This window comes from Neodiprion pinetum, chromosome 4 (assembly GCF_021155775.2).
Source record: "Neodiprion pinetum isolate iyNeoPine1 chromosome 4, iyNeoPine1.2, whole genome shotgun sequence".
Classification (NCBI taxonomy): Eukaryota; Metazoa; Arthropoda; class Insecta; order Hymenoptera; family Diprionidae; genus Neodiprion; species Neodiprion pinetum.
In genome coordinates, this window is record NC_060235.2 from 1,637,150 (window position 1) to 1,659,851 (window position 22,702).

The 22,702-nt window shown below is 44.6% G+C and overlaps 2 protein-coding genes across 2 annotated transcripts in view; both read right to left on the reverse strand.

Moving 5' to 3' along the window:
* LOC138190749 (uncharacterized) overlaps positions 1–14,243 on the reverse strand; it is a 36,260-nt gene extending 22,017 nt beyond the window's left edge. The window contains exons 1-11 of the mRNA XM_069134996.1: positions 14,193–14,243; positions 13,889–14,127; positions 13,634–13,799; positions 13,422–13,562; positions 13,122–13,253; positions 3,336–12,748; positions 2,742–2,867; positions 2,458–2,633; positions 1,599–1,771; positions 659–849; positions 338–588 (exon numbers count right to left, since the gene is read on the reverse strand). Coding sequence (XP_068991097.1) covers positions 338–588; positions 659–849; positions 1,599–1,771; positions 2,458–2,633; positions 2,742–2,867; positions 3,336–12,748; positions 13,122–13,253; positions 13,422–13,562; positions 13,634–13,799; positions 13,889–14,127; positions 14,193–14,243 — 11,059 coding nt within the window. The remainder of the gene's footprint in view (positions 1–337; positions 589–658; positions 850–1,598; positions 1,772–2,457; positions 2,634–2,741; positions 2,868–3,335; positions 12,749–13,121; positions 13,254–13,421; positions 13,563–13,633; positions 13,800–13,888; positions 14,128–14,192) is intronic.
* An 875-nt stretch (positions 14,244–15,118) lies between these two features.
* Positions 15,119–22,702, reverse strand: part of LOC124217229 (neprilysin-1) — a 51,062-nt gene continuing 43,478 nt past the window's right edge. The window contains exons 10-18 of the mRNA XM_069134997.1: positions 21,322–21,508; positions 20,263–20,439; positions 19,351–19,451; positions 19,216–19,271; positions 18,539–18,801; positions 18,045–18,203; positions 17,458–17,534; positions 17,070–17,376; positions 15,119–16,544 (exon numbers count right to left, since the gene is read on the reverse strand). Of these exons, the coding sequence (XP_068991098.1) occupies positions 17,277–17,376; positions 17,458–17,534; positions 18,045–18,203; positions 18,539–18,801; positions 19,216–19,271; positions 19,351–19,451; positions 20,263–20,439; positions 21,322–21,508 (1,120 nt within the window). The 3' untranslated portion in view covers positions 15,119–16,544; positions 17,070–17,276. The remainder of the gene's footprint in view (positions 16,545–17,069; positions 17,377–17,457; positions 17,535–18,044; positions 18,204–18,538; positions 18,802–19,215; positions 19,272–19,350; positions 19,452–20,262; positions 20,440–21,321; positions 21,509–22,702) is intronic.

Sequence of the window (22,702 nt, forward strand, 5' to 3'; positions counted from 1 at the left end):
TCGAGTCATAAACCCGGGGTGGGCACGGGTAAATTTGCACTCCGCTATTCGCGTTCATAAATTTTCAACGATTCAACTTCTCGCCTACTATCTCGTTACAAGCTGCGCGAACTGGTACACCTAGGTGTAGAAGACACCTATTCACCGTTGATATACATGAGAGTAAATCCGGACACCGGCTGCCGGCTGCACCGGATATTCACCTCATGTTACACAGCTTTAAAATATGCACGGCATATTGTTCCTGTCAGAAGCGAACGAGGCTAACCGCGAGAATTGATCGCGGAAATGTTCTCGGGTGAAATCAATCATCGAGGAGTGATGATAATCCACTTACCGGAGCAGTGAAAACCGTTCACATCAAGCTGTCCGTACAGATCCAGGGTAACTCTCTGGTCATGCTGAGGCGGTATGACTTGCATGGCGCCCTTGGCCTTGCTCCAGGAGATCGGAAGTCCTGTTGGACAGTCGCTGATCCTGGGCTGGTAAGGAGAAGACGCCAAGCCCATGTTGCTGACAACTATGGTGACCACGGTGTGTTCTGGCGCGGTGCTGTCCACGTGGACTTCGGTGACGCGTCCTGAAGAGCTGGGGCAAAAAGGATGAGGCGAACTTCCGGTGAGACTAAAAAATTCGGGGATTCGGATAAGCGGCCTACCCCACTCGCACAATCGCGTTGTAGTCGGCCCTGACTTCCACGTCGACGGCTGACACGTGGAGGGAGTGATACTCCAGGCCAAGGTACTCCCGGCTTCCGGTACCGCTGACATTGTACTTGATAGGGTTGCTCGGAACGGAGGCAAAGTTGCTGAGGAAATAGCACCCCGGTTTCCCCGTATCTCGGGCTTCCTGTCAACATGTCATGCAGCGATCGATTCACGCCGGTATTTTTAAATATAAAGTTCTCGTCCCCCAATGGCGCTCGACGAATTGCGCTGCCCTTTGACAGCCGGTAACCTTCGATTCTACGGACTCGGTTTGAATTAATTAGGGCTCTAGGGAGGCGCCCAGGCTCCAAAATCCCCGGCCCATTCCTCTCGACCCGACACCTTTCCTCCGACGCCCTTCACCCCCTGACTGAACTGCGAAGAGGCCTGCCAGCAGTGGCTGCCAAACCCCGCCGTTTGCCAAGGATCAAGGTAACGCGACGCGGAGAGAGCTAATGGAAATCGCTAAAACCGTGTGACACGCCAATTTACTGCGATTTAGAATGGGCGCCGGCTTTGAGCTGAATTATTCAGAAAATGCACGGGACTTGTAGGACGAGACGGAGAATCTCTGTCGCATCGTTAACCGGGATCAAATGGCGCGAAGTTGGACGTTCGCCGAACGATCTTTGACCTAGCAATTTGAATCCAATGTTACTACGATCCGTGTGACGCTTTCGTTGGAATTAAATTCCACAATATCCCACATTCGGAATCTTGATAAAAGCGGATCTCCGACGCGATACACGGTGCTGTAATTCATTGTAACTGCACGAATCGCTGCAGCAGGTCTTCAGTTCGAGCTACCAGCTTTGACCACTCGGCATCTCGAGCCTTTGACGCGTTGCGCGATACCCAAAGAGGGCGAATGGCTCTAGGAACTAAGCTCACCACATCGTGCCTCCAGTAGGCCAATGGCTGGTTCTTCAAACAAGTTCCCTTCGGCTGTCCGCATCTATTCGGCTGAGTTGCAAACGTTGCAAAACCCACACCACCCTTGTCACACTCGTTTCCGTTCTTGTTAATCACGCTCGATTGCACCACAAGGAATTCATCCGATCCACCTGCAAAAGTGAGTCAATCACTTTGTTCAAATCAATCACACATCGTGGATAGAACGACAGGATTATTAGCTTGGCGTGTACGTAAAATAAAAGCTTGCGAAAACCGTACTTCGAGTTCTGAGCACATTTTCTCACTCATTTATAACTAAAGATTTTATTATGCTAGCTATTTTTTTTTTCCTGTTCCCGCAGATGGAAGAATCTGTAGCGCACTCTCGTCGTAGTTTTTCTTCTACTGTTTGTCTCTGTATCCGAGGTGTCAGGTCGGTTGGCGTTGCTCTTGTCGCTTTAGTTTGAAATTTTGTACGTGACTCGTGTGTTTCAGGAGAAAGGGAGAGAAATATCGCAGTCAACTTTGATAATACCCGATACACTTCGTCGTAGTCCAGTTTTTCCGAAGGCGTTGAAATCCCGCAGCGTTCATATCGTTTGAAAAGTGGCAATATCGCTCGACCGTGTGAGAAGACCGTCTTTAAATCTCCAGTGTTGAAACGAAATCAATATAAACTCTCTGGAAGCGCGATAAGCTCTCGGAAGCCAACTCAACCGCATGGAATAACATTGCACACACAACGTTTCGCACGATTACCTCTGAGATGCTATTTTTCAATACCCAAATGCGCACGTGGATCATGATGAAAAAAAAAACAATAAACATGTCCCACGCTTGATGCCAATAAAACAACCTTTCGCTTCTGGATACTTGGAAAGCTTTTCCGCTGGTACCGGAGACGGAACAAGCAGACGATCCTTCTCGGGATCTAAATTGTGCGCTTCCTTGACAGGCGCTACTTTCGCGCCGCTGTATGTAAAGGTGATCGTCGGCGCGCTGTCTCTTTGGCGTCTTACAAAAGTTCCCAGCCTAAGCAGGAAGGAAAAAACAGTTGGACAATTCACGCTGTGCTTCGGACAAAGATCTACTGCAAATGAAGTGCTGCCGTTTCAGGAAATGGGAAAGAGGCCAACTCACCTAACCATGGAACCCTGCGTGAGATCGTCCCAGTGTGTGGAGCCATCGGGCAACGTGTGCTTTTCGAAAAGCTGGAGATAGACTGTGTGCTCCATGATGGGGTTTTCCAGCTCGTACACGGAGTACCTGAAAAGTATAGAAATGGTCAGCACGATGCGAGAGGGTGAAGAAGAACTTTCTCTCGTATTATGTCATCACAGACGCGTAGAGTAGAAATCGATGGAAGTTCGTCAGAAGGGAAATTGATTCAAAGAGGCAGCGATACTGCCGCACCATTTACGTGCCGCACATCCGAACTCGAGTTATGCCCACGCCTTGCCTTTGGACTGAGACTTATAGCAGCTGGCTGGTGGGAAAGCTGAGCCAAAAGCGAACGAGTTCTTCGCGGAACAATAGCGAGAATACGAGATCACGAATGTGAGTTATCGCTAAGCTGTATAAATTCCACTCACGTATTCCAAATCCTTCGCGATAAGCTCAATTCCTTTTTTCCCACCTTCTTCCTTTTTACTCTCGCATACTTCTCTCGATTTGCGGGCTTTGAATTACCATTGAATTCGCGGTAACGAGTACCCAAGTAAGATTGCTACTCACCACAAATCGCTGAACCTTAAACAGTGAGCGGACTCCTGATATTTGACGGGATTGACGCGGGCCGGATGATGGCGATCCATGCAGTCCTGGCCACCTCGTACCTGGACACCACCGGCTTGAAGTTGCCTTTTTTTCCTCCTCTTTGACCTGCCCTTCTTTGTCTGACGCTCGGTTTCCGCACGGGAAATTGAATTCCGGTCAAGTTTTTTCGATGGACGATGGCTACCGATGTCTTTCGGCAATTGTTGATCTTCAACAATGTTGAGAAGGCTCCTCTTGAACGGCCACCACTTGGTTTTGGTCTTGCTCGGCTCAACGTTATCCGTGCTCTTCTCAACCTTCTTATTTTTCTTCCTTTTCTTTTTCTTTTTATCCTTCTTGTGCTTATGCCTCTTACTCTTTCTCTTCGTGACTATTTTACCGCCCGTCAAACGCTGTGTCCTGCGTTTCTCTTTAACGACTCCTTCTCCTCCGCCTCCGTTTGTCACCGAGGCCAGCTTCTCAGCGTTCATTTTGCTTACACCAGTCGCATACGTCACTGGCCTACGTGCACGACGATCTGAAGAGACAACCCAACGTTCGTTTCTCTTGAGCTCTGCCGGACTTTCTTTACCCAGCAGATTGCATACCCCACTGCCGCCCTTGTCGCAATGAAACAGTTCTTCACTTTCTTCCATGTCACGCAGGTCGTCTTTTCGCTTTTTACCAAGAGCTGTTTCATGTGATCCGTTTTTCACGAAATGGAGTCTATTCTTTCCATTATCCGACTTTACCTTTGAACTCAACGCCCGATCTTCACGTTCAAGACGATCCTTCAGCATCAAATTCAAAACAGCATTAGAATGAGCCTTCAGACTTTTCTCCACATCCTTCTCTCTGGGTTTTAACCTCACCGAGGAGTGATGATTGTTCAGGCTTGAAACGTCCATTCGATCGTTCCCGAGTCGATACACCTGAGGCGATAGTTCTGTGATAAGTTCATTGCCCCGTGATGCCTTTTTCTGTAACTCAATACCGTCCGCAAGATCCTTGGCAATACTTTTTTCCAAGCCAACGCTTCTATCCTCGTATTTATTGTCAAGCGCCGTTTGAGCGCGTGTAAAGATTTTCGATACAGGATCTGAGGTTTTCCGTTTTGCTGGAGGTAATTGCTCGCCGTAATGCCTAACGCCTTCCCCGATTTCCACGACCCTCTCGGTAGTTTTACGCTTTTCGAATTGATCCGCTTCGCTGACTTCAACTTCCGTAGAATTTTCTGGTACCAGTAAAATGCTCTGAACTTGTACGAGGGTTTCGGGCACGGGCCGTTTATCAACCGCCAACGAGTCTTCGTTAGATCCCGGCAAGAGATTCTCCAACTTTTTAATAAAGCTCACCATCGCCATCAAGTTCTTCAGCTTGATGGCCTTCCTCTCGTCCTGCGGACTGCCGGCGCAATTCTCGCCCTCTTTTCCGTTGCAAACTGTAGTCATTGCGTCGCGAACCTCCCCAGGTAAGTGACGACCATTTTCACTTGGTGATGAAATTTTCACACCCTCTAACAAAATATCCCCAGATCCGTTTTTCCTACCAATGTCATCAGAGTGTTGCCAAGACGGCAGATGAAGATCATCGGTTGACAGTCGCTCCTTTCCTGGCACACCTTTGACGTTCGTTCGAGTCGATTCACCGTTTCCGGAGTCAACTGGTCCAGCCGAATCATTCAGGATTCTATCAGTGATGTTGCGCGGATCGTCAACCATGTAGACGGTCTCTTCTTTCTTAGCGAAGCAAGGCTCGGTTATTTTGGTGATATGTTTCGGTTCGGAGAAGGTCTTGTATGCTTTGCTCTGTTTCTTTTCGAACACTTCAGAGCGATCGTGAACGTCTTTCACCGGTTGCAAATTGTCGGAATCCGTCTTTGCCTTACCGTTGTATTTCATATTCCCATCGGTCTGATCCGCGTTGTTGATCTCTTTGAGCTCAGAGAATCCGCTGATGTTATTGGAGCGACCAATTTCTCCGTCTGTGTCACTGGGCCCTTTTGTTTTCAATAGAATCGCATCAGGCTCTTCATTTTGGTCGAAGAATTCAACGGGAATCAATTTAACCAATTTAATATCAGACAAACTGCTGTTGCCGCCGTCAACATCTTGGAGGGCTTTATCCAGCTGACTTGTATCGCGACTAAAATATTTATTAAGCTTTTCAGCTGCTCCAGTTTCACTCTCACGCGTAGCTCTCTGTTCCCTTAATCGTTGTCCGTGGCGCCGACGGAGATGATATTTTTTCGCTGCGAGTTGTGGGGGACGCAACTCGAGCTTGGCAAAATCAAAAACCGGTTCATCCACCGCTGCGTTTTTTGAGCTTTTCTCTAGATCGCTACTCGCATCTTCGCCACCATCGTTAAGTCGTTCTGAGGACTCGTTGGGATCGACAGGATCACGGTTGTCATTAATTGGCAATTTCTCGTATCGAGGATGAGCTCTGACGACAACGTTATAGAATGTTTTTCGAGGACTGACATCATCGTAAAATGCCTTCGACAGTTCCGGGTGCATTCCGTCGCTGATCACCTCTGGTACATCGCGCGAGACGGTGGTCTCTTTTTCACCAACGATAAAGTCCTGTTTCGGATGGAATGCCGTTCTCGCATTTGGCGAGACAACTGCGCCAGCTTCTCCGAAGAAGGTATCTTTCTTGTTGTCACTGTTCACCGCTATCCCGTCTGGATACATCCTAGTCAAAGCTGATGACGGTGCAAGCCAAGAATCATTTGCGTGTTTTTTGTTGCCATCTAACGTCATGTTATCCAAGCTCATTCCCTCGATGCTCAAAGACATCGGCTGATCGTCTAATCCGCCGTTGATGTGCAGCTTACCCGATACAGATATCTCGAAATCGCTTCCTAGTTTATCAAAAAACGAATTCAGACCAATCGGCGAGTTGGAAACCAAACTTGATTGCGTTTCGTAAGGAATGTCCTCGTCGTAATCGCCAGGCTCAGCTTTTTTCCGAGCTGGAGATTCAAGAGCGGAAATTTTATCAAAGCCCAACAAGTTCGCACCGGATTCCAAATTCTGATATGCATCATTCACTGCTTGTTCTTCGATGTATTCCGAAGATTCATCGTCGTCATCACCGTCGTCATCATTTCTACTTTGGTTTTTCTCCTCCTCATGAAAACTGGCCGATTCGTCTGTATCAACATGGGATTTTGTGTCACGAAAGTCGCGATTCAAGTTGACATCAATTTTTGTGTCACTGTTATTATCGAGGAAGCGCTTTCTTAGACCAGATGTATTTACGATCTGCGCGTTCTGTTCGTCACTCAAGTCGCGTTCACTGTCATCAATATTATTAAGTCGACTGATCTTTTTCGCTATCATGTTAATGTACTTATCGGCATCAAAGAAGTGCAGCTTTTCCATTGCCGTTCTTTTATTACCTGATGGAATTTCCTCCACCTGTTTAACACTGCTTCTGCTGATACGCTCATTGGCGTTATTATTCCTGCTGACTATTATCTTATCAACGAGTTCATCCCAGTTGGACTTCAACTTATCCCTCTTATGCTTCTGGTAGGAGCTGTCCTGCAAGTAATCGAAGCTGGAATCGCCAGCCATGGGAGCGAAGTCCTTGTACTCCGATAGCAACTCATCATTCTCAACAATTTCCTCTTTCTCCCTCGACATTCCTTTCTCTTTGTTTTCTCTCAGCTGGTCCGCGAACATCAATCTTCTACCGCTGTGCCGGTTCGAACCACCACCGCCACCATTTTTTGTTTTCCTACGACGGACGTTAGCGTTCCTTCTCTGTCTGCCAACTTTATTTCCCTCCCCATACGGCCCGATGCTTCCCATATGATGACCCTTTTTCCCGCTAGTTTTACGCTTCATACGATCTAGCTCACGATTCTGATCACTGACCAGCTGAGGTGAAGCGCTGGTGTCGTTCGATTTGTTTTTTTCAACCACTGATATTACCATCAGGTTGTCATTCGGCTGCATTCTGCTAAGCTTGTCCAGAATCTCCTTGTCGTCCAGCGTGTTCGCCGTGACATGTTGAGCCGGTGTTTCGAGCTCTGTAGAAGCCTCTCCGTTATTGTCCTGACGAATTTCCGCAGTGGTTGTTTCTTTCGGGGATAAATCGTTCCTCAGAGTTGTCTGCTGACCCTCTGGAGGCTTGCCATTTTCGTCTTCTTCTATCAAGAGAATGCTCATCGTGGGAGAACTCTGAGGTGGAATCTGTTCTTTGCCGAAGATGCTTTCTGTCGTCGGAGACCATCTTCTCGTTGATTGTACCGAGAATATTCTCATCACCGTGGTTTCAACGCTTGGTCTCCAGTTCAGGTACTCCTTCAGTATGTCTTGGTGTTTTTTTAGCTTCAGAAGGTCCATTTTTCCCTGCCACACCATGTCCTCGCCGTTGCGACAAGGAGATTGTGCACCGTTCGAACCTTCTTCTCTTTCTGCCGGTCTCTTTTCACTAATATTTTCAGCCCTGGACTCTGATCCAGGACCTAAACTACCTTGACTCATGGCTGCTGAACCACGTTCTTTAGCGTATTCTTTCACCTCCCGCTTTCTGAGCGTTCCATGACGCGTTTTTACATTTCTGCGACGCTTTCGTTTCACTTGATCGTTCAGTTTTACGACCTTCCTGCCTAGACGATGTCCAGTCCTTTTTCCGGCATTTCTTTTTGGTCGAGATTGATCAACGGATTGAGATTTTATGGCTTTGGGGTGAGCTTGAACATCATCAGAGTCCGAATCGTAATCGTAAAAAAATACTACACCGTGATTTACGTTTCTATCGTAATCATGTGAATTCTGTTTATCATTTTTGCCATCTATTTCTGCGTACATACTCGCTTTATCGTTAAGAGCATCCAGCTCACGTTGCATATTCTGATGCACAAATATTGGCTGTTCCATTACAGAGTCGAGGTGGAAATTTTTCGCCTCATTATTGGCTTTAGAACCAAGATGAGGTGCGTCATCATTCAGTGGTGGAGAGGCTGTAGTTGTGAATCTCGCAACGCCGGCTCGTCTCTCTTTGAGCTCGTTAATCATTGGATCGAGATTGGTGACGGTATTTTTGTTCGCGCCCTCTATTTTATTCGGATACTCAAACGTGGTATTTCCGAGTAATCGCGGCTTTGAATCATCGATTTTCGATTCCTGAACAGTTTTATGATTTTTCAAGAGTGACAGAATATCGGCCACACTCTTTGTATCCTCCTCGTCATCTTTCAATGACTTTACTTCAGACGCCTTGTGATCAGAATACGGAATCACATAATTCGTACCAAAATTATTGTCCGCTTTTTTTACGTTGGCTTCCAAGAGGTTCGGATTATCATCATCACTGCCCTGTACATCAATTTTCCGGGAGAGAGATTTGTCCAGGACCACGTCGCGTCGATCGGGTGCAAACGCAGTGACGTTCAGCTTTTTTAACAAAACTTTTTTAACGCCACCTGGAATCTCATAACTATTCAAAAATTCCCGAGGGTCTTGCGAAACCGAGTAAGCCTTGATCAAAATAATACTAGCCTTTCCTGTTTTTCTTGAAGGTACAGATCCCTCGGGCTTCCCATGATGCCGTAAAATTTCGCTGAAGCTTTTCGGCCCATACAAAGGCGGTGGTTTGACTGCTCCTGCATATGTTGTTGAGCTCTGGTCAGTGTCAGTGTCATATTCAATGTCGACCATAGTCAAATCGTTACCGGCCGTTGTGTACTCATTATCATTATTCGGCGTCGTAGGTTCGTAGACAGTCATCGCTGTTACTTTAGTTGTCGATTCGTGTTCTTGATTAACCTTAGTTCCCACGAACGCAGTCGCCGCCTCATTGTTGTTTGTTAAACTCTTATCACCGTTTTCTTTATCAGTGCTTAGATCGCTGCTGTAGGTCGTTGCCATAACGTCAGTCCGCCCCTCGTCGCCAATGGTTGTCCTTCCACTGCATGCCTTTCGCACCTCTTCCAAGGCTTTTTTCAATTCTATGTTCTCTGCCTCTAGGACTGCTTTGTCATCCTCTTCACTCTGGGATACCTGTGTAAAGTCGGTGGCCCTTTCGCTCTGAGAGTCTTCGTCCGTGAATTGTACATACGTCGTTGCGTCGAATTCAGTAACCGGTTCACTCTCCGAATCGATCGGCGATCTCTCGATGACCAAATGCTCACTATTCATCGCTCCTCCATTGAAATTTTCACTATCGAGTTTACTGGAGCTTTCTTCAATGCTCCCGACGCTTGTTGAAGACAGCGACGAAGAAGCCGACGTTGTGGATGAAGGTATTGTACCCTCATCAGGAATTATCGTGTCCTCTGCTTTTTGTGAAATCGTTGTGGTTGTTGTTGCCGCAGATGCACTTGTCGAGCTCGAAGTTACTCTGACCGTTGTTGTATCTTCAGGTGAAAGCGAACCTTCCACGTTGTTGGATTTCCCATTTGAACCAAGGGATTCAACAGACTCTGTCTTAGAGGTTGAACTACTCGATAGGTCGTGGGTCCCTCGAGTGGTAGCTATCGTTGACTCTTCGGGTGGTAGGGACTGTTCACCGTCTTTCTCGCTAGCGTCGAAGAGTGCCTTACTGCGACTATTGTGACACTTCTTTTGTAACTTGCCTACATGTGTGTTGTGCCAATGGTTTTTATTTGAAAATTTTGAACTGGATATTAGCCGGCTGCTCTGATCGTGCACCTTGAAGCCAGCATCATTTTCCCTTCTCCCGGAATATCCCTGCTTCCGTAACCAGGAAGGCGACGCTCCGTGATCGTCTCTCATCATCATTTCTTTAACAATTTTATTTATGTCTGTCACCTTTCTTACGGTTTTTGCCATTCTGCGATTCGGAAGACTTGGGCTGTTGGAAATCTGATGATCTTCCTCGCGGAGTCGAGGGACCTTGTCGAACGTTCCCTGGGCTGTTACTGAACTACGTCGTGAGCCAAGCCGCCCACCTTCTGGGGATCCGATCTTTCTCGAATGGTTCCTGAACCTTCTTCTGTCACTTTGATGACCACCCTTCCCTGCTGACTCGGTACGGTCCAACTTTTCAACGCCATTCCCAGCGGCGCCCAGCGGGAGTACATGGTCAGTAATTTTCGCCCCTGATTTCAACACGTCGACGTTGGGAATTTTGTTCAGCATCACGTTGAGATCTCTCGCCATAAAATCTTTGCCTGAATCACCCCGCTGGAGTAACGATTGTTTGGCATCGTTTTTCTTACCGTCCAAAGACTCGTTCAACGCCTCGCTTATCTCGGCAAATTCCTTCTCAATCTGTTGGTCGATTTTACTCTGTCTCTCGTCATTACTCTGATGAAACGGATCTTCGTACGAGATCGAACGAAACGATCTTCGTCGAGACGTAAGACGATCTTGCACCAAATTGTCTAATCGGTTGAATTTCTCGTACATGGACTCGTCCGCATTCTCTGTTTCCATTACCGGCGAATGTAGTCTAGAACTATTTCCCACGTCAGATTTCACCCGTTCTCTCCGATTCTTCAGCGACTTTAAGCTTTCCTCTTCATTTTTCGCCGCTGCACTTTCGTCTAGGAATATCCGTTCTCGTTCACTCGCGTAATGAGGGTCGGCAATCACGGTGACAGATTGATCTTGATACCGATAATTCCCCTTCACCATGTCTTCAGAGTGTGTCGTTATTTTCACAGAACCTGGCTTATCCGTGGAATTTTCGTACGTTGATTTTCTAAAAAAATTTTTCAATCGTCGAACATCACTTGGGACCTCGACATTTGACGAGAAAACATGACCACCGTGTTCACTGTCATGAGCTAGGATCGACTCTAAATTGGGACTTTGCAGACTCTCGAGGGTTCCATCCATCTCACTATTATCCAAGGCCACTCCTTCGCGGTACGACACCGCCTCGTTTTCAGCCGATTCGAACTCCTTCAGAGCCTTGTTCGCTATCTCACTCAAGGTATCCGGCGGCCACCCGAGCAACTCAGAATCCGAGTGATCTCCTGGATACACGTTCACGTCGACGTCAGATTTGAAGGGTTCTTCAAGCTGCGAATTTATGTAATGATTGTTGTGCATTTTCGCGTACTTTATTACCCAGTCGGCGTACCGATCCCTCATGTCACTAGACTCGCCGTTTTTACGCTCTTGAGAAGTCTTCAAGCTCCGTGAATTTTTCGATACCGATGATTCAAAGGAGGAATCTTTTTTCCCGCTTGTATTGTCTTCGGACTGCGACGGTAGGTACAAATTATCATCGGCCAGTTCTTGCCGTAAAATAATCGGCCCTGTGTTATTACTATAGTTGGTAGATAGTGAATGATCAGTGATCGCTGTCGCATTTTCATTTCCAAAAACCGTACGAATTTTATGGGGCAATTTCACTCCTCGCGCATCATCACGCCCAGGCAATAAATTTGGAGATAAAGCCGATTGCGTACCATTTTCCAGTGAATTATTTCTCTCGGGTTCTAATACCGCACTTTGCAGCTTACCCACGATTTCACCTCCGGGTAAGGTTTCTTCCTGGCTAAGTTGATTCCTCTTTCCTTCGCCCACTTCGCCACCTTCGACATCGGGCCTCCCATCGCCCAGCGTCAAGTTTGTATTCGGTGTCTCGCTCATCTGGGAAAACACTGGCACGTGGTCTTCGACAGCTTTGACATCGCCTCGGGCGAGCTTTCGAAAGTCTCTGCACTTCGAAGGACGGTTCGTCCCTTTGGCCACCCTGTCATCGACCTTTACTCGCGATTCTTTTAGCCTCTCATATTCCTTCTCAAGTTCCACCAGCTCCGAATTAAAATCAGAATTTTGGTGCGTCGGAACTTGGCCTGGATATTTATCGTCCAGGGTTCTGTGATGCTGGAATTTCCCACGCCCAGTCTGCTTCAGTTCCTCAATAATATCGTCGTCAAGGGTCTCTCGATCATTCGATACCCCGTCACGGGCATCTGCCCTTAATCTCGCCCCGGGCGCGGCCCGGAGATTTTCTTGCTGCACGGTTTTCCCTTCAGCGAGATCAGCCCCAAGGGAGGATTCCGCGGGATCATTCACCTTCGAATAATCATCTTGAAACCGAATACCGTTTGTCTTATCCCCATCGAAAGACCGGATCACATAAGGTCGACCTTCCCGGAAATCGTGATCTTCCTCTGCGTTGTATCCGAGCTTTTGGTGCCTGTCGACGTCATCGTCTATTCCGTTCTGAAACTGCGACGACTTCAGGCTTCTTTCACGCTTAGAAAGCGACTGTCCATTTCGCCAGCCATCCCTTAAATTCTCATCGGGCACTTTTACCATGCCTACAGAGAGTTCGGTCTGCCTTTCGGTCGGGTTTGGGATCATTCTTTGATAGGTACCCAAGGCGAGATGACTCGCTTTTGGAACGGGCTGACGAGCGGCGTTTACCTCAGGGTCGCAAGAGCAGCAGAAGCCCTAATAAAAATCGAGGAATAAGTTAAGTAATAGATGATCAGCGATGCGCCGTAGCAAACGTTCATGTGATAAATTATAAGATGTTATGACCAAAATCAACATGTACTTTATTACATGATTTACCTTGTAAAATCGAGAATAATATACGATATAAAAAAATTACGCAATAAATTACAAAAGCACGAATCGTCAAATAAATTAGATCTAAAGTCATACAAAGTTGCCAACACGATTTTTGATCGAGTATATCTAATGGATATTTTTCTTGAATTTACAAGATAAATCATGTAATACATTAAATAACATTACATGATTTAAGATATGGTCATTTTTAGTAGGGTGCAAATCATTTTGAATGGTACTAAATACGTACTTGACTATACGGCATGGGTTTTCCATCAAACATCATCTGGCCACAGGTGGGATTAACAAGGGAATCATCGCATCCCGTGTAATTTGACCATTTATTGTTTATAACCTCCTCTCTCGCCTCCCCGTTGACAATCTGCAAGCACATCAGATAAGCCGTTAGTAACGCAGATATCTTAAGGTAGCTTTCCCGTGTCGTCAGACGGTAGGAGCGAGATGATCGATAGCTGGTGAAACCCGTTTATGCTCCAAACCGTGCGTCGGCAGGGCAGAACCCTTGGTTGAATCCGGGATAAAAGCTCACACTTTGAAACTTGAGACCGTAAAGCTGGAGCACTTGTTCCTGGCGAACCTTGAAGACGAATGGATTGAGCAGTCGGGCCTTCCGCATGGTCACAGGATCCAGGACGTGGTCAACGACGACGAACTCCTCCTGAGTTCTCGTCTGGGTGAAGCAGAGATCGAAGGAAGCTTAAGATTCCGGAAAACTCCAAAGTCATAGTTACCCAAACCTACCTTCCCAAGGTTGTTGAACTTCATCGTAACGATGAGCTTCCTGCGGCAGTTCCGCACCTCGGAATGATGTGCCGGTTCGTCCCTGTCGAAGCCGTGGAACTCCAGGATGTCCTGGCTGCGACCAGCAGTTATATTGTAGGCGCTTCCGGTCATGGGAACGTCGTGCCTGAGACGGATCGATTAGTCGTCTCGAAGATCTTAACGGCGAAGTCTAAGGAAGCGGTTATCGGTTCCTCCAAATAAGTACATACTCACATTTCCTCCTGCGACTTCGCGCACCTGACTAGGACAGCTCGTATTTCGATCGAGGGTTCCTGCCCGACCGGCGAACCCTCGTCAGGCGATCGACGCTCGTCCCAGGAACCGCGAGCCCACCTTCTGGGGCAGTTCGGGTTCCTGGAGGGGTGAGACTCGGGCGTGTATTCAAACTCCGAAACGTACGGTGTGAAGAGGGCCATAGCCTTGTGATGAGGGCCGATTAAGACGGAGACCAACTGCGAGGGGTGATCTTGATGTGGTAATAGATAACGAGGAGGTGATTTAGGAAGGGGACACTCACCTGAAAGGTTATCCAAAGGATGGAGACTCGGTGCCGGTCACCCTGTGACATATTAGGTCATCTGACAGGACATCGTGACCAGTCGCACGACTCATTTCAGCCGAGTCGCACACCTCGTAAAGCCTCCGGAACTTGCGGCCGATGATTTGTAAGGGTGTGCAAACTCATGCGTAAGCGAACGGTGAGATCACTGTAACGTATCGGCGGCTGTCAAACCAGTCAAGGATTCCAAAAAAAGAATCCCAGTGAGACGGTTTGATTACTGTACCGTTAAACGATCGATGAGCTTTAATCTGAAACCTCTCGAAAACTACCTCAGACTTACAGATCGGTAAAATATACGTTAATACAGTATTGCATTCACTTGAAACTTATTGTATATGTTAAGGTATAATTGGTGTATTAAGAATTCTCACTGACGCGACGTGACAACGAAAAATCGTCGACGGTACAGAGTCAACTGTTTTATTGATCCTCGTCGACTCCTCGTATCACGCAAATTGAGAAGGGCAAATTTAATTATACTCTCGTTGTTCTAAATTATAATTTCTGGATTAGTATCAAAGATTCTTACCACGGCAAATTGCAGTTGTGATTAGTATCGAATTTTCGTCTGATCAAAAATTATCACTGCAATTAGCATTTACGTTTCGCCGAGTGACAATTTTCAAATGTAATTAAAAGTCGTTTCGAGCTACCTGAAAATCTTGAATTCAGTCAGAGACTTTATTTTCAGAGCTCATTATATATTATTCAAATATAATTAAAGCCTGTTTTTGAGCTAATTACAATTTCTGAACAGCATATATATATACGGGTGGATTCAAGTACGTACTGGTAGTACTCTAGTATATATATATATATATATATATATATATATCAATACATAAACAATAAAGGTATTTATACATAATAATATGGGGATGTATGCTGACAATTGAATGTTTATTCGTGTTAGCCTATGTTCGAGTATGTATAACGAATAATATAATCCATACGGTGACTGAGTAACAGCTGCTGCACAATACCGTGTTAATTAATAAATTAGTAAATAAATTAATCGATATTTCTACCTATTTTATTAGTTGCCAAATTTAGTTACCTCCCAGGACTCGACGAGGCAACAATTTTATATAATATCATCCTTAGAACTATTGTATATAATTATAAGGTAAGTACAACGATTAATTAATTAATTTGCGTATGCATAAGAATATCACAGTTTGCGATTCTTGCGTCAACAAAATTTAATAAACGAATAAAATAAGAATGGTAAGAAAAAAAAAGAAAAAAAAAAAAAACCAAAGACGTGAAAAATAAAAATATGCGTAGGCCTTTATTCTATGCAATCCTTTTCTTCGGCAGCTATTGTACTACGAATTCTTCTAAACAATATATCTGTATCTTCTACGTGCCAATAACCCTTCTCACCGATCGACGATAAACGAAGTCAAACAAAATTTACGAACCTCATTGTAATACTTATGTGCCAACTTTGGACTTGAGTGAAATTAAAGAGAAAAATAAGTAAAAAAAGAAAATACAGTGATCTACTGAATTCTTCAGCCGTCTAACCGGAGCTGTACAATACTCGCTAATTATGATAAATTACCACAGCGTACATACCTACCTAGATACACCCTTCGGGATCTACAAACCGGCCGTTAAAGCTACGTATAAGGTGAAACTTAACGGAGAACTTATTTTGGGTATAACGTTTTCATATCTATACATTATACAATAGACAACTCGTATCGTATGTAGTTCGTAATTTATTTCGTTTTTATATTCATCATTTACCTATATAGGTATTTAATATAATGTATAACGGATTTATATATGTATAATATTATCGTCGTCGTCGTCATAAACTTTTACATGTAATCTTATGTGTCTGTATCGTTAAACTTTGAAAAACACTAACAAGCATGGCGCTGCAGACGTATATCACATTCGTTAAATTGCTTTCGTGGTTTTATACATAATATATGTGTGTGTATGTGTGTGTGTGTGTGTGTGTGTGTGTAGGTATATCGATGAACACGGGGCGCACTAATGCGCACAGCGCAATTCGTCGTTTACGATTTTTCTTCGGAAAAAAATGACATAAAATAAAAAAAGTAAACCAGGATAAATGAAAATTGAAACAAAGATTCGACCGTGTGATTCTACCCTACGGTACAGTATAGAATATCGTATATTTTTACCAAAGCTTTTCTGCACCTACGTCAGCCGAGGCCTCCGCGTTCTAAACTGCATCTAACGTCAATTATACCACCAATTCTCCGAGGCGATGAGAGAAAAGTAAGGGGGGGTATAACAAAAAAATTTCATCACATCTCCTCGACATTTCTAAAACAGATTAAATTTATCGCGATCAGAATAAAATAGAAATAACATTATTGCTATTAAACGTATCGATAATTTTATTCTTACAAGGAAGGTATCTCAGATCGATCTGTACGATTTGATTTCTTCTTTAATATGTTACAGTAGGGTAAAAACTAAGCGACACGTCATTTTTTTTTTATCCGCCACTAAATATTTTAAGGGGATGAAACCTCCCTCCAAAGTAAAGCATATCAACGGGCGATTCGGCATTTTTCTTTGCCTATTTTTTTTATGAAGAGATGAAATTTTTCATTTCTTGTTATGAAAAAACTTTTCCAGTTGGATCGGTTAAAAAATATCATGTTCTTGTGGGTGACACTGCCAAATCATCCCTCATTTAATGGCAGATAAAAAAAATTGTCACTTAGTTTTAGTCTACTAAAACAAATTACAAAAGAAATCAAATCGGAAAGATTGACCTGGGACATACCTTCCTTGTTAGTCACACGTGATTTATTTATAATATTTATTTTATCCTGTCTTTACCAATATTTCTCTTCTTCTCTCGATGCGTGAAAGTATCTCTCTTCAAAAGCTGTAACGTGCGGTTCTCTCTTCTATAAAACTTTTATTTCGTTGGCTTCATCCCCTCTTCTCGTCCCGAACGTATTCGAAATACCCGCAAGCTCCAGCCTTACTGTTGGGCTGAGCTTGCAGCCGACGACTGCACCCGTAGTCATCCAACTCCGGAGATCACCAGGTGCTGCACTTTCGTTGAGGATTCATTTTAGATCCTGCGGGACATCGAAACGCCTCCGCGAACGCCTGAGAGTTCATCACAATGCCGTTCACTCTGAAAATCAATGTATGAAAAGAAGGAAACGACGACAAAAGTGACAGCAGAAGCCGGTCCGATTAGTTATTTGATAATCACCTCTCAGGATGAGGCGTGTGGTCGTCCAATTCAACGGACATTATGTAATCCTCGGCTGTGACGTTTGAGCAGTACGGCTAAAAAAGTCGCGGTCAAAGATTAATCAGAGTCACTGACAAGTAGAGTAGCCGAGGTGTAAATCACGGATTTTCTTCATTCCATAATATATAGACGTGAAAAAACGTTAAGCACATATTTTTTTACGTCTCTATTCAGCCGCTCGAGGGATCAAAACTATCCCTAAACTTTCCACCCAAAACAATAAGGGATGCAACCCCTGGGGGTAAAAACACTGCTCACACTATCGTTCGTTGATGGTGAATAACGTCCAATTAATTTGACTAAAAAATTTGACATCATTATCTAGAAATCCTAAAAAAAATCGGTCTTCGGGGGTAAACTTTAGGGCTGGTTTTCACCTGTTAAACGGCCAAATTGGCACGTGAAAAAAAAAGGTGTTTAATGTTTTTCGAGGTACTCACATCTTATCACATCTTAGAATGAAGAAAATCGGTGAGTTACACCTCGGGTGTAACTCACCACCTACTTTCCTTGTCAGGGGCACGGCAAAACTTGAAAAAGCTCACCTGTGCCGCGGCTATGAAGAACAATTGGCTTGGTCTGAGGGCCTGGAGACCGGGAAGAGTTCGATCCTTGCCGTTCGTCAGGGTCTGCCAGGCCTGGTATGATATTTGCAAGGCACCAATGTCGGCCATGTTTTCATTCCGGGTGACGTTCCAGTCGAACTGAAATCGCGGATCGAGTAATCGTTGTCTCAACTACGATTTTCTCCGAATTTTTCAGGGAAAAAAAAATTTCGTAAAGTTTTGTATAAAAAATTGTCAACATGCACAGTTCCTCACAAACCGTATCGATTTTCATGAATATTTGTATTTTTACAGTAACAAATCTACAAGCTACCACAATTTTTAAAGAAAATGACCAATTCTTTGCACGAAAAACTACGCATATTTACAATTTTGTACGAAATAATAGGAAATGTTTCCATTTCCGTAAAAAAAAAATTCTTGGCAGTAGAAATTTTCACCAGAGTGAGACCGCGGTTTCTTTCTCCACTCACCTGGACGTCGACGCTGTTCCCCAGAAATTGAACTTTCTTCCAAAAACTTCCGGCGTAAAGCTTTGCGACGCATTCTATTCGCGCCTCCAAACGACGCCGCGACTCCGTCGTCAGCCAAAGCCACTCTTCCGGGTGATGACTGCGATGATGAACGTCGAAAGCGTGCAAGACCTCGTGACCAATCACGACGCCCAGCGTCGCGTGGGACATGTAACTTGGACCCACGTCCCATGGCCAGGCAGTCAACATCGCCGTTGGTATTACTGCAATTTGTATTTATATTATCAGTATAAAATTTATCAGGGTAAAATTCATCAGGATATACATAGGGAACAATAGTCCAATTGGACGTAATTCGCAGCTTGGCGACAAAGTTGACACAACCCAAAAATTGGCATTTTTCAATCCAAATTATTATTGACCTTTCTTGGTTGTACCTGTTCGATCCTTGGTTTTAAAAGTACCGAAAAATAAATTTCTACTATCTAACCCAATAGCAATTGATTTTAGTCATCGAGAAATTGACTATTTGTGCCGTCAATTTATAATTTTGAAAAATAAAAGTGTCACTAACTGGTCCGCTTACCTTACCTATTATTCTCTGCTCTGTGACGGCTAATTTTTCTACTACAAAAATGTAACATTTCAAACTTATAGATTTAATCATGGATGCTTACCAATCGCGTTCACAGTCGAATCGTAGTAGGCATTGACGACGAATGGATGAGGCCATCTTCGGGGTACATGATAAAAGAAGTGAAGGAATGGTTAATTTGTTGTTGAATTGCGAGTAATCCATTTTCTCTACTCACTTAGAGGTGATGTTGCCACGAAGCGCGTCTCCCTTGACGGCTCTGATCTGCCTGAACCTTGTCACAACGTTTGAAAAGAAGTCGTGAGGGTCGACGACTACCTGAAATCGATAAGATTCGCCCCACAAGTCAGAAGTTTTTTACTACCAATCACATGTCGCGTAACCGGAACAGGCTCGTTTATGGGCGTCGAGTTGATGACGAATTAGATCAGTCGTCTGACATGCGGATAAAATTACACTAGATGTATCAAAATAATCATCTATTTTTTTTTCGAAATTCAAGTCCAAAATATTGTTCGAAGTGACGAAAAAAGAATGCTGTGCAAGTCTTATTCAGAGGCGCATCATCACGATTTTTTATTCCCCATTTAAACAGCATGGGAAAAATTTTTGTCAAACTTTGGAATTTTATATCTCGGCAACGCATTAGTGTACTGGTTAGACCAGAACGTACTTTTGTAAGAAATTGAACACCATACAAAAAAGGTTTCTTATCATTTTGTGATAAGTCCACCTTGAATAACTTTTGACCATAAATAATTTTTGAAAGAGTAGACTTATCTAAAAATAAGAACATAACTTTTTTCTAGAGCGTTCAATTCCCTACAAAAATACTTTCCGATCTTATCGGTACATTAATGTGTCAACGACTTATAAAATTTCAAAGTTAAAAAAGAAAAATCTGCCATACAGTTTAAATGGGAAATAGAAAATCGCGGATGATGCATCTCTGAATAATATTAAGAGCTCAAACTTGGACAGCAGTCTTTTTCCGTCATTTGGAACAATATTTTTTACTTTTATTTGGAAAAAGAAAATTTCGATTGTCGATTTTTTTGATAGAGTCTAAAGTACGCGTACGATCAGGGATATTGGACGAGGGAAGTTTGATTTCCACCCCTCTTATTACCTCCGTCATTTCCATAGCGATTCTCGTGTTGTTCTGAAATCCTGGCCACACGTGAAACTTTCCCTCCAAAGCACGCAGCTTCAGGAGAGCCTGTGTTCGCGTCTCCTCGTCCAGCCAGGACATCACCAACATCCGTTCAGCGAGGGTGCTTTTTATGCGATCGAATAACCGCGTCACCTGAAAGCGGATAAAGGACATGAGGAATCCGAAATCGCCCGGACAAAGGGGAAAAATAAGCAACCCTCGAGGAGTTCGTGCGTCTGTTTCGTCGAAAAGAAAGAAAAACACAAACAGATTGCAGCGTATCCTCGTTTTTCGATAAGACCATTGTCCAAACACTAAAAGCGTCGTTCGAATTCCCACGAACCGTGATAAAAACGCGCTTTCACTCTAAATCAGTTGAACGCGTCCACAGCTTTCGAGCTTAGCACAGCGTGTGCCAGAATTTGAATACTTGGCGCGATGTCTCTACCGCGGTGCCTCTGCAGCGGCGGAAACTGCCCAGGTAATTAATGCATTGCTGACGTTACCGAGAGCTTGCATAGCCAGCGGAACAGCAGCGTTGAAACGCCGTGCACGCCGGTCGTTACACCGAAACCGTGAAATAGTATTAAGATGAAATTTGCCAAGAGGGTAAAAATTTGTTTGCGTCTCTTTATAGGAGGCAAAGAAACGATGACGCGACAAAATAAATAAATAAATCAATGTTAAAAACAAAAAAAAAAAAAAAATAGGACAAAATTTACCCGATGATCCGGAGTCTTGAATTATCGGGAAAGGATACGCTCACACACGTGTCTCTGACCCGAAAAGCACAGGGGACAAGGTGGAAAAAAGATATCCATCTCGTAGGCTTTGAACCTTCAAATCTACACACCCTCTCTATATTTCAAGAAAAAGAGAAAAAAGAAAAAGAAAAATGAAAAGGTAGAGGGAGAAAAACTGAAGAATCTTGTGAAATAAATTTTCCCCCATGACAATAAATCATCCGGATAAAATTCCTTAACCTGTCTCGGAAAATATGTCGAGGTGAAGAGCGATTCCGAGCAGCTTACTCACCTTGTCGGCTACCGAGTTTAGATGCTGTTGGCTGTACTGCTGCACGTAAAGCGCCCCGACTGCCGAGCTGAACACCGCGGTTGACAACTTGCTGCACGAAGCGTTCCAGTTCTTGCTAGCGCTGACGTTAACCACGTCGTGAAGCGTGTCCCGGGCGTAGAGAAGCAGCAGGCCGTTGTGGATGATCCTGGGAAAAAGGAAACGCCGTAATTCCGTCATTGCGTTTTTTTTTTTTTTTTCTAATATAAACGATGAGAAGAATTGTCGAAGATTTTTTAAAACAATTGCAAATTCGCTGTTCGGCGCGGGCTTGAAGCTCCGGAATGTTTCAAGTTTGGAATTTTACCCTCGCCCCCGCGATTCGTTGTCCTGTCATCGTCGCGTCATTCGAAAATCGATGATAATCTTGAATTCCGTCATCGGAATTCCTCCCCCACCGTATAAATCCCTCTCCCAAAGTTGTAGACCTTTATTTCAAGTTCCTTGGACAGTAGAGATCCGGGGTTTAACCAACGCGACCGATTTCATAATTAATCTCTCTCCTGCTGGGCTTGGTGCAAATCTGGTGGAAAGGGAGGGAGGCTTACCTCAGCCACGAAATCAACTCCGCATGCAACAGCGGGCGTTATATTAATTAATATATCATTTAGGCTTTTCTCAGCCTGCGCAGAACGGCTGATAATTATCGTTATTTCATCGATCTTTAGACGTCATCCACCCTACAGGGGTGAAAGTGTAAGGGTGGGAAAAAGAGAAATATAGACAACGAAACCTTCGCTCCTGACATCGGACAAACAAAGGAAAAGCTCTAACGACGAGAGTGGACGTCGCGTCGGTTGAGAGAAGCGCGGTAAGCTCGGGAGGAATTAACGACGATGAAAAAGTTCGCCGAATTCGGAAGCTGGGGTAAAAATTTCGTCAACGCCTCAAGAAGCGACCCAAAATTCTTTGGCAACGGTTTCTCAAGCAGGGTCCGGGTATCGTCTTGAAAATTTCAAGAGTGCCCAGATGCCGAAGACCCAGGCAAAAGCTCAACTTCCACGGGTCTCGCCCCACGGCTTGTTCGCAACGCTTGACGCGCCGAAAATTCTCCCGCTCATAGAGAATACGAGACGATCACAGGTTTCCTCCACTTTGCGAAGGGTGGGTATGTCAAAAGCCACCGCGAAACCCTAACCAGAACATGCGGGGCAAGATTTTCAGGGTGAATGACGAGGGGGAAGTACCAGAGCTTTTGTTGATATTGGTATAACAGCGGCGATAAGAAGCTCGGGGGTAGAAAAAAAAAAGCCCCGGAAAGAAAATACCCAGGACTAGATATTTTGCTTCGGTTAATGGAGTCTCTTCTCTTCTGTACCTACTTGGGGACTGGGACTCAGGG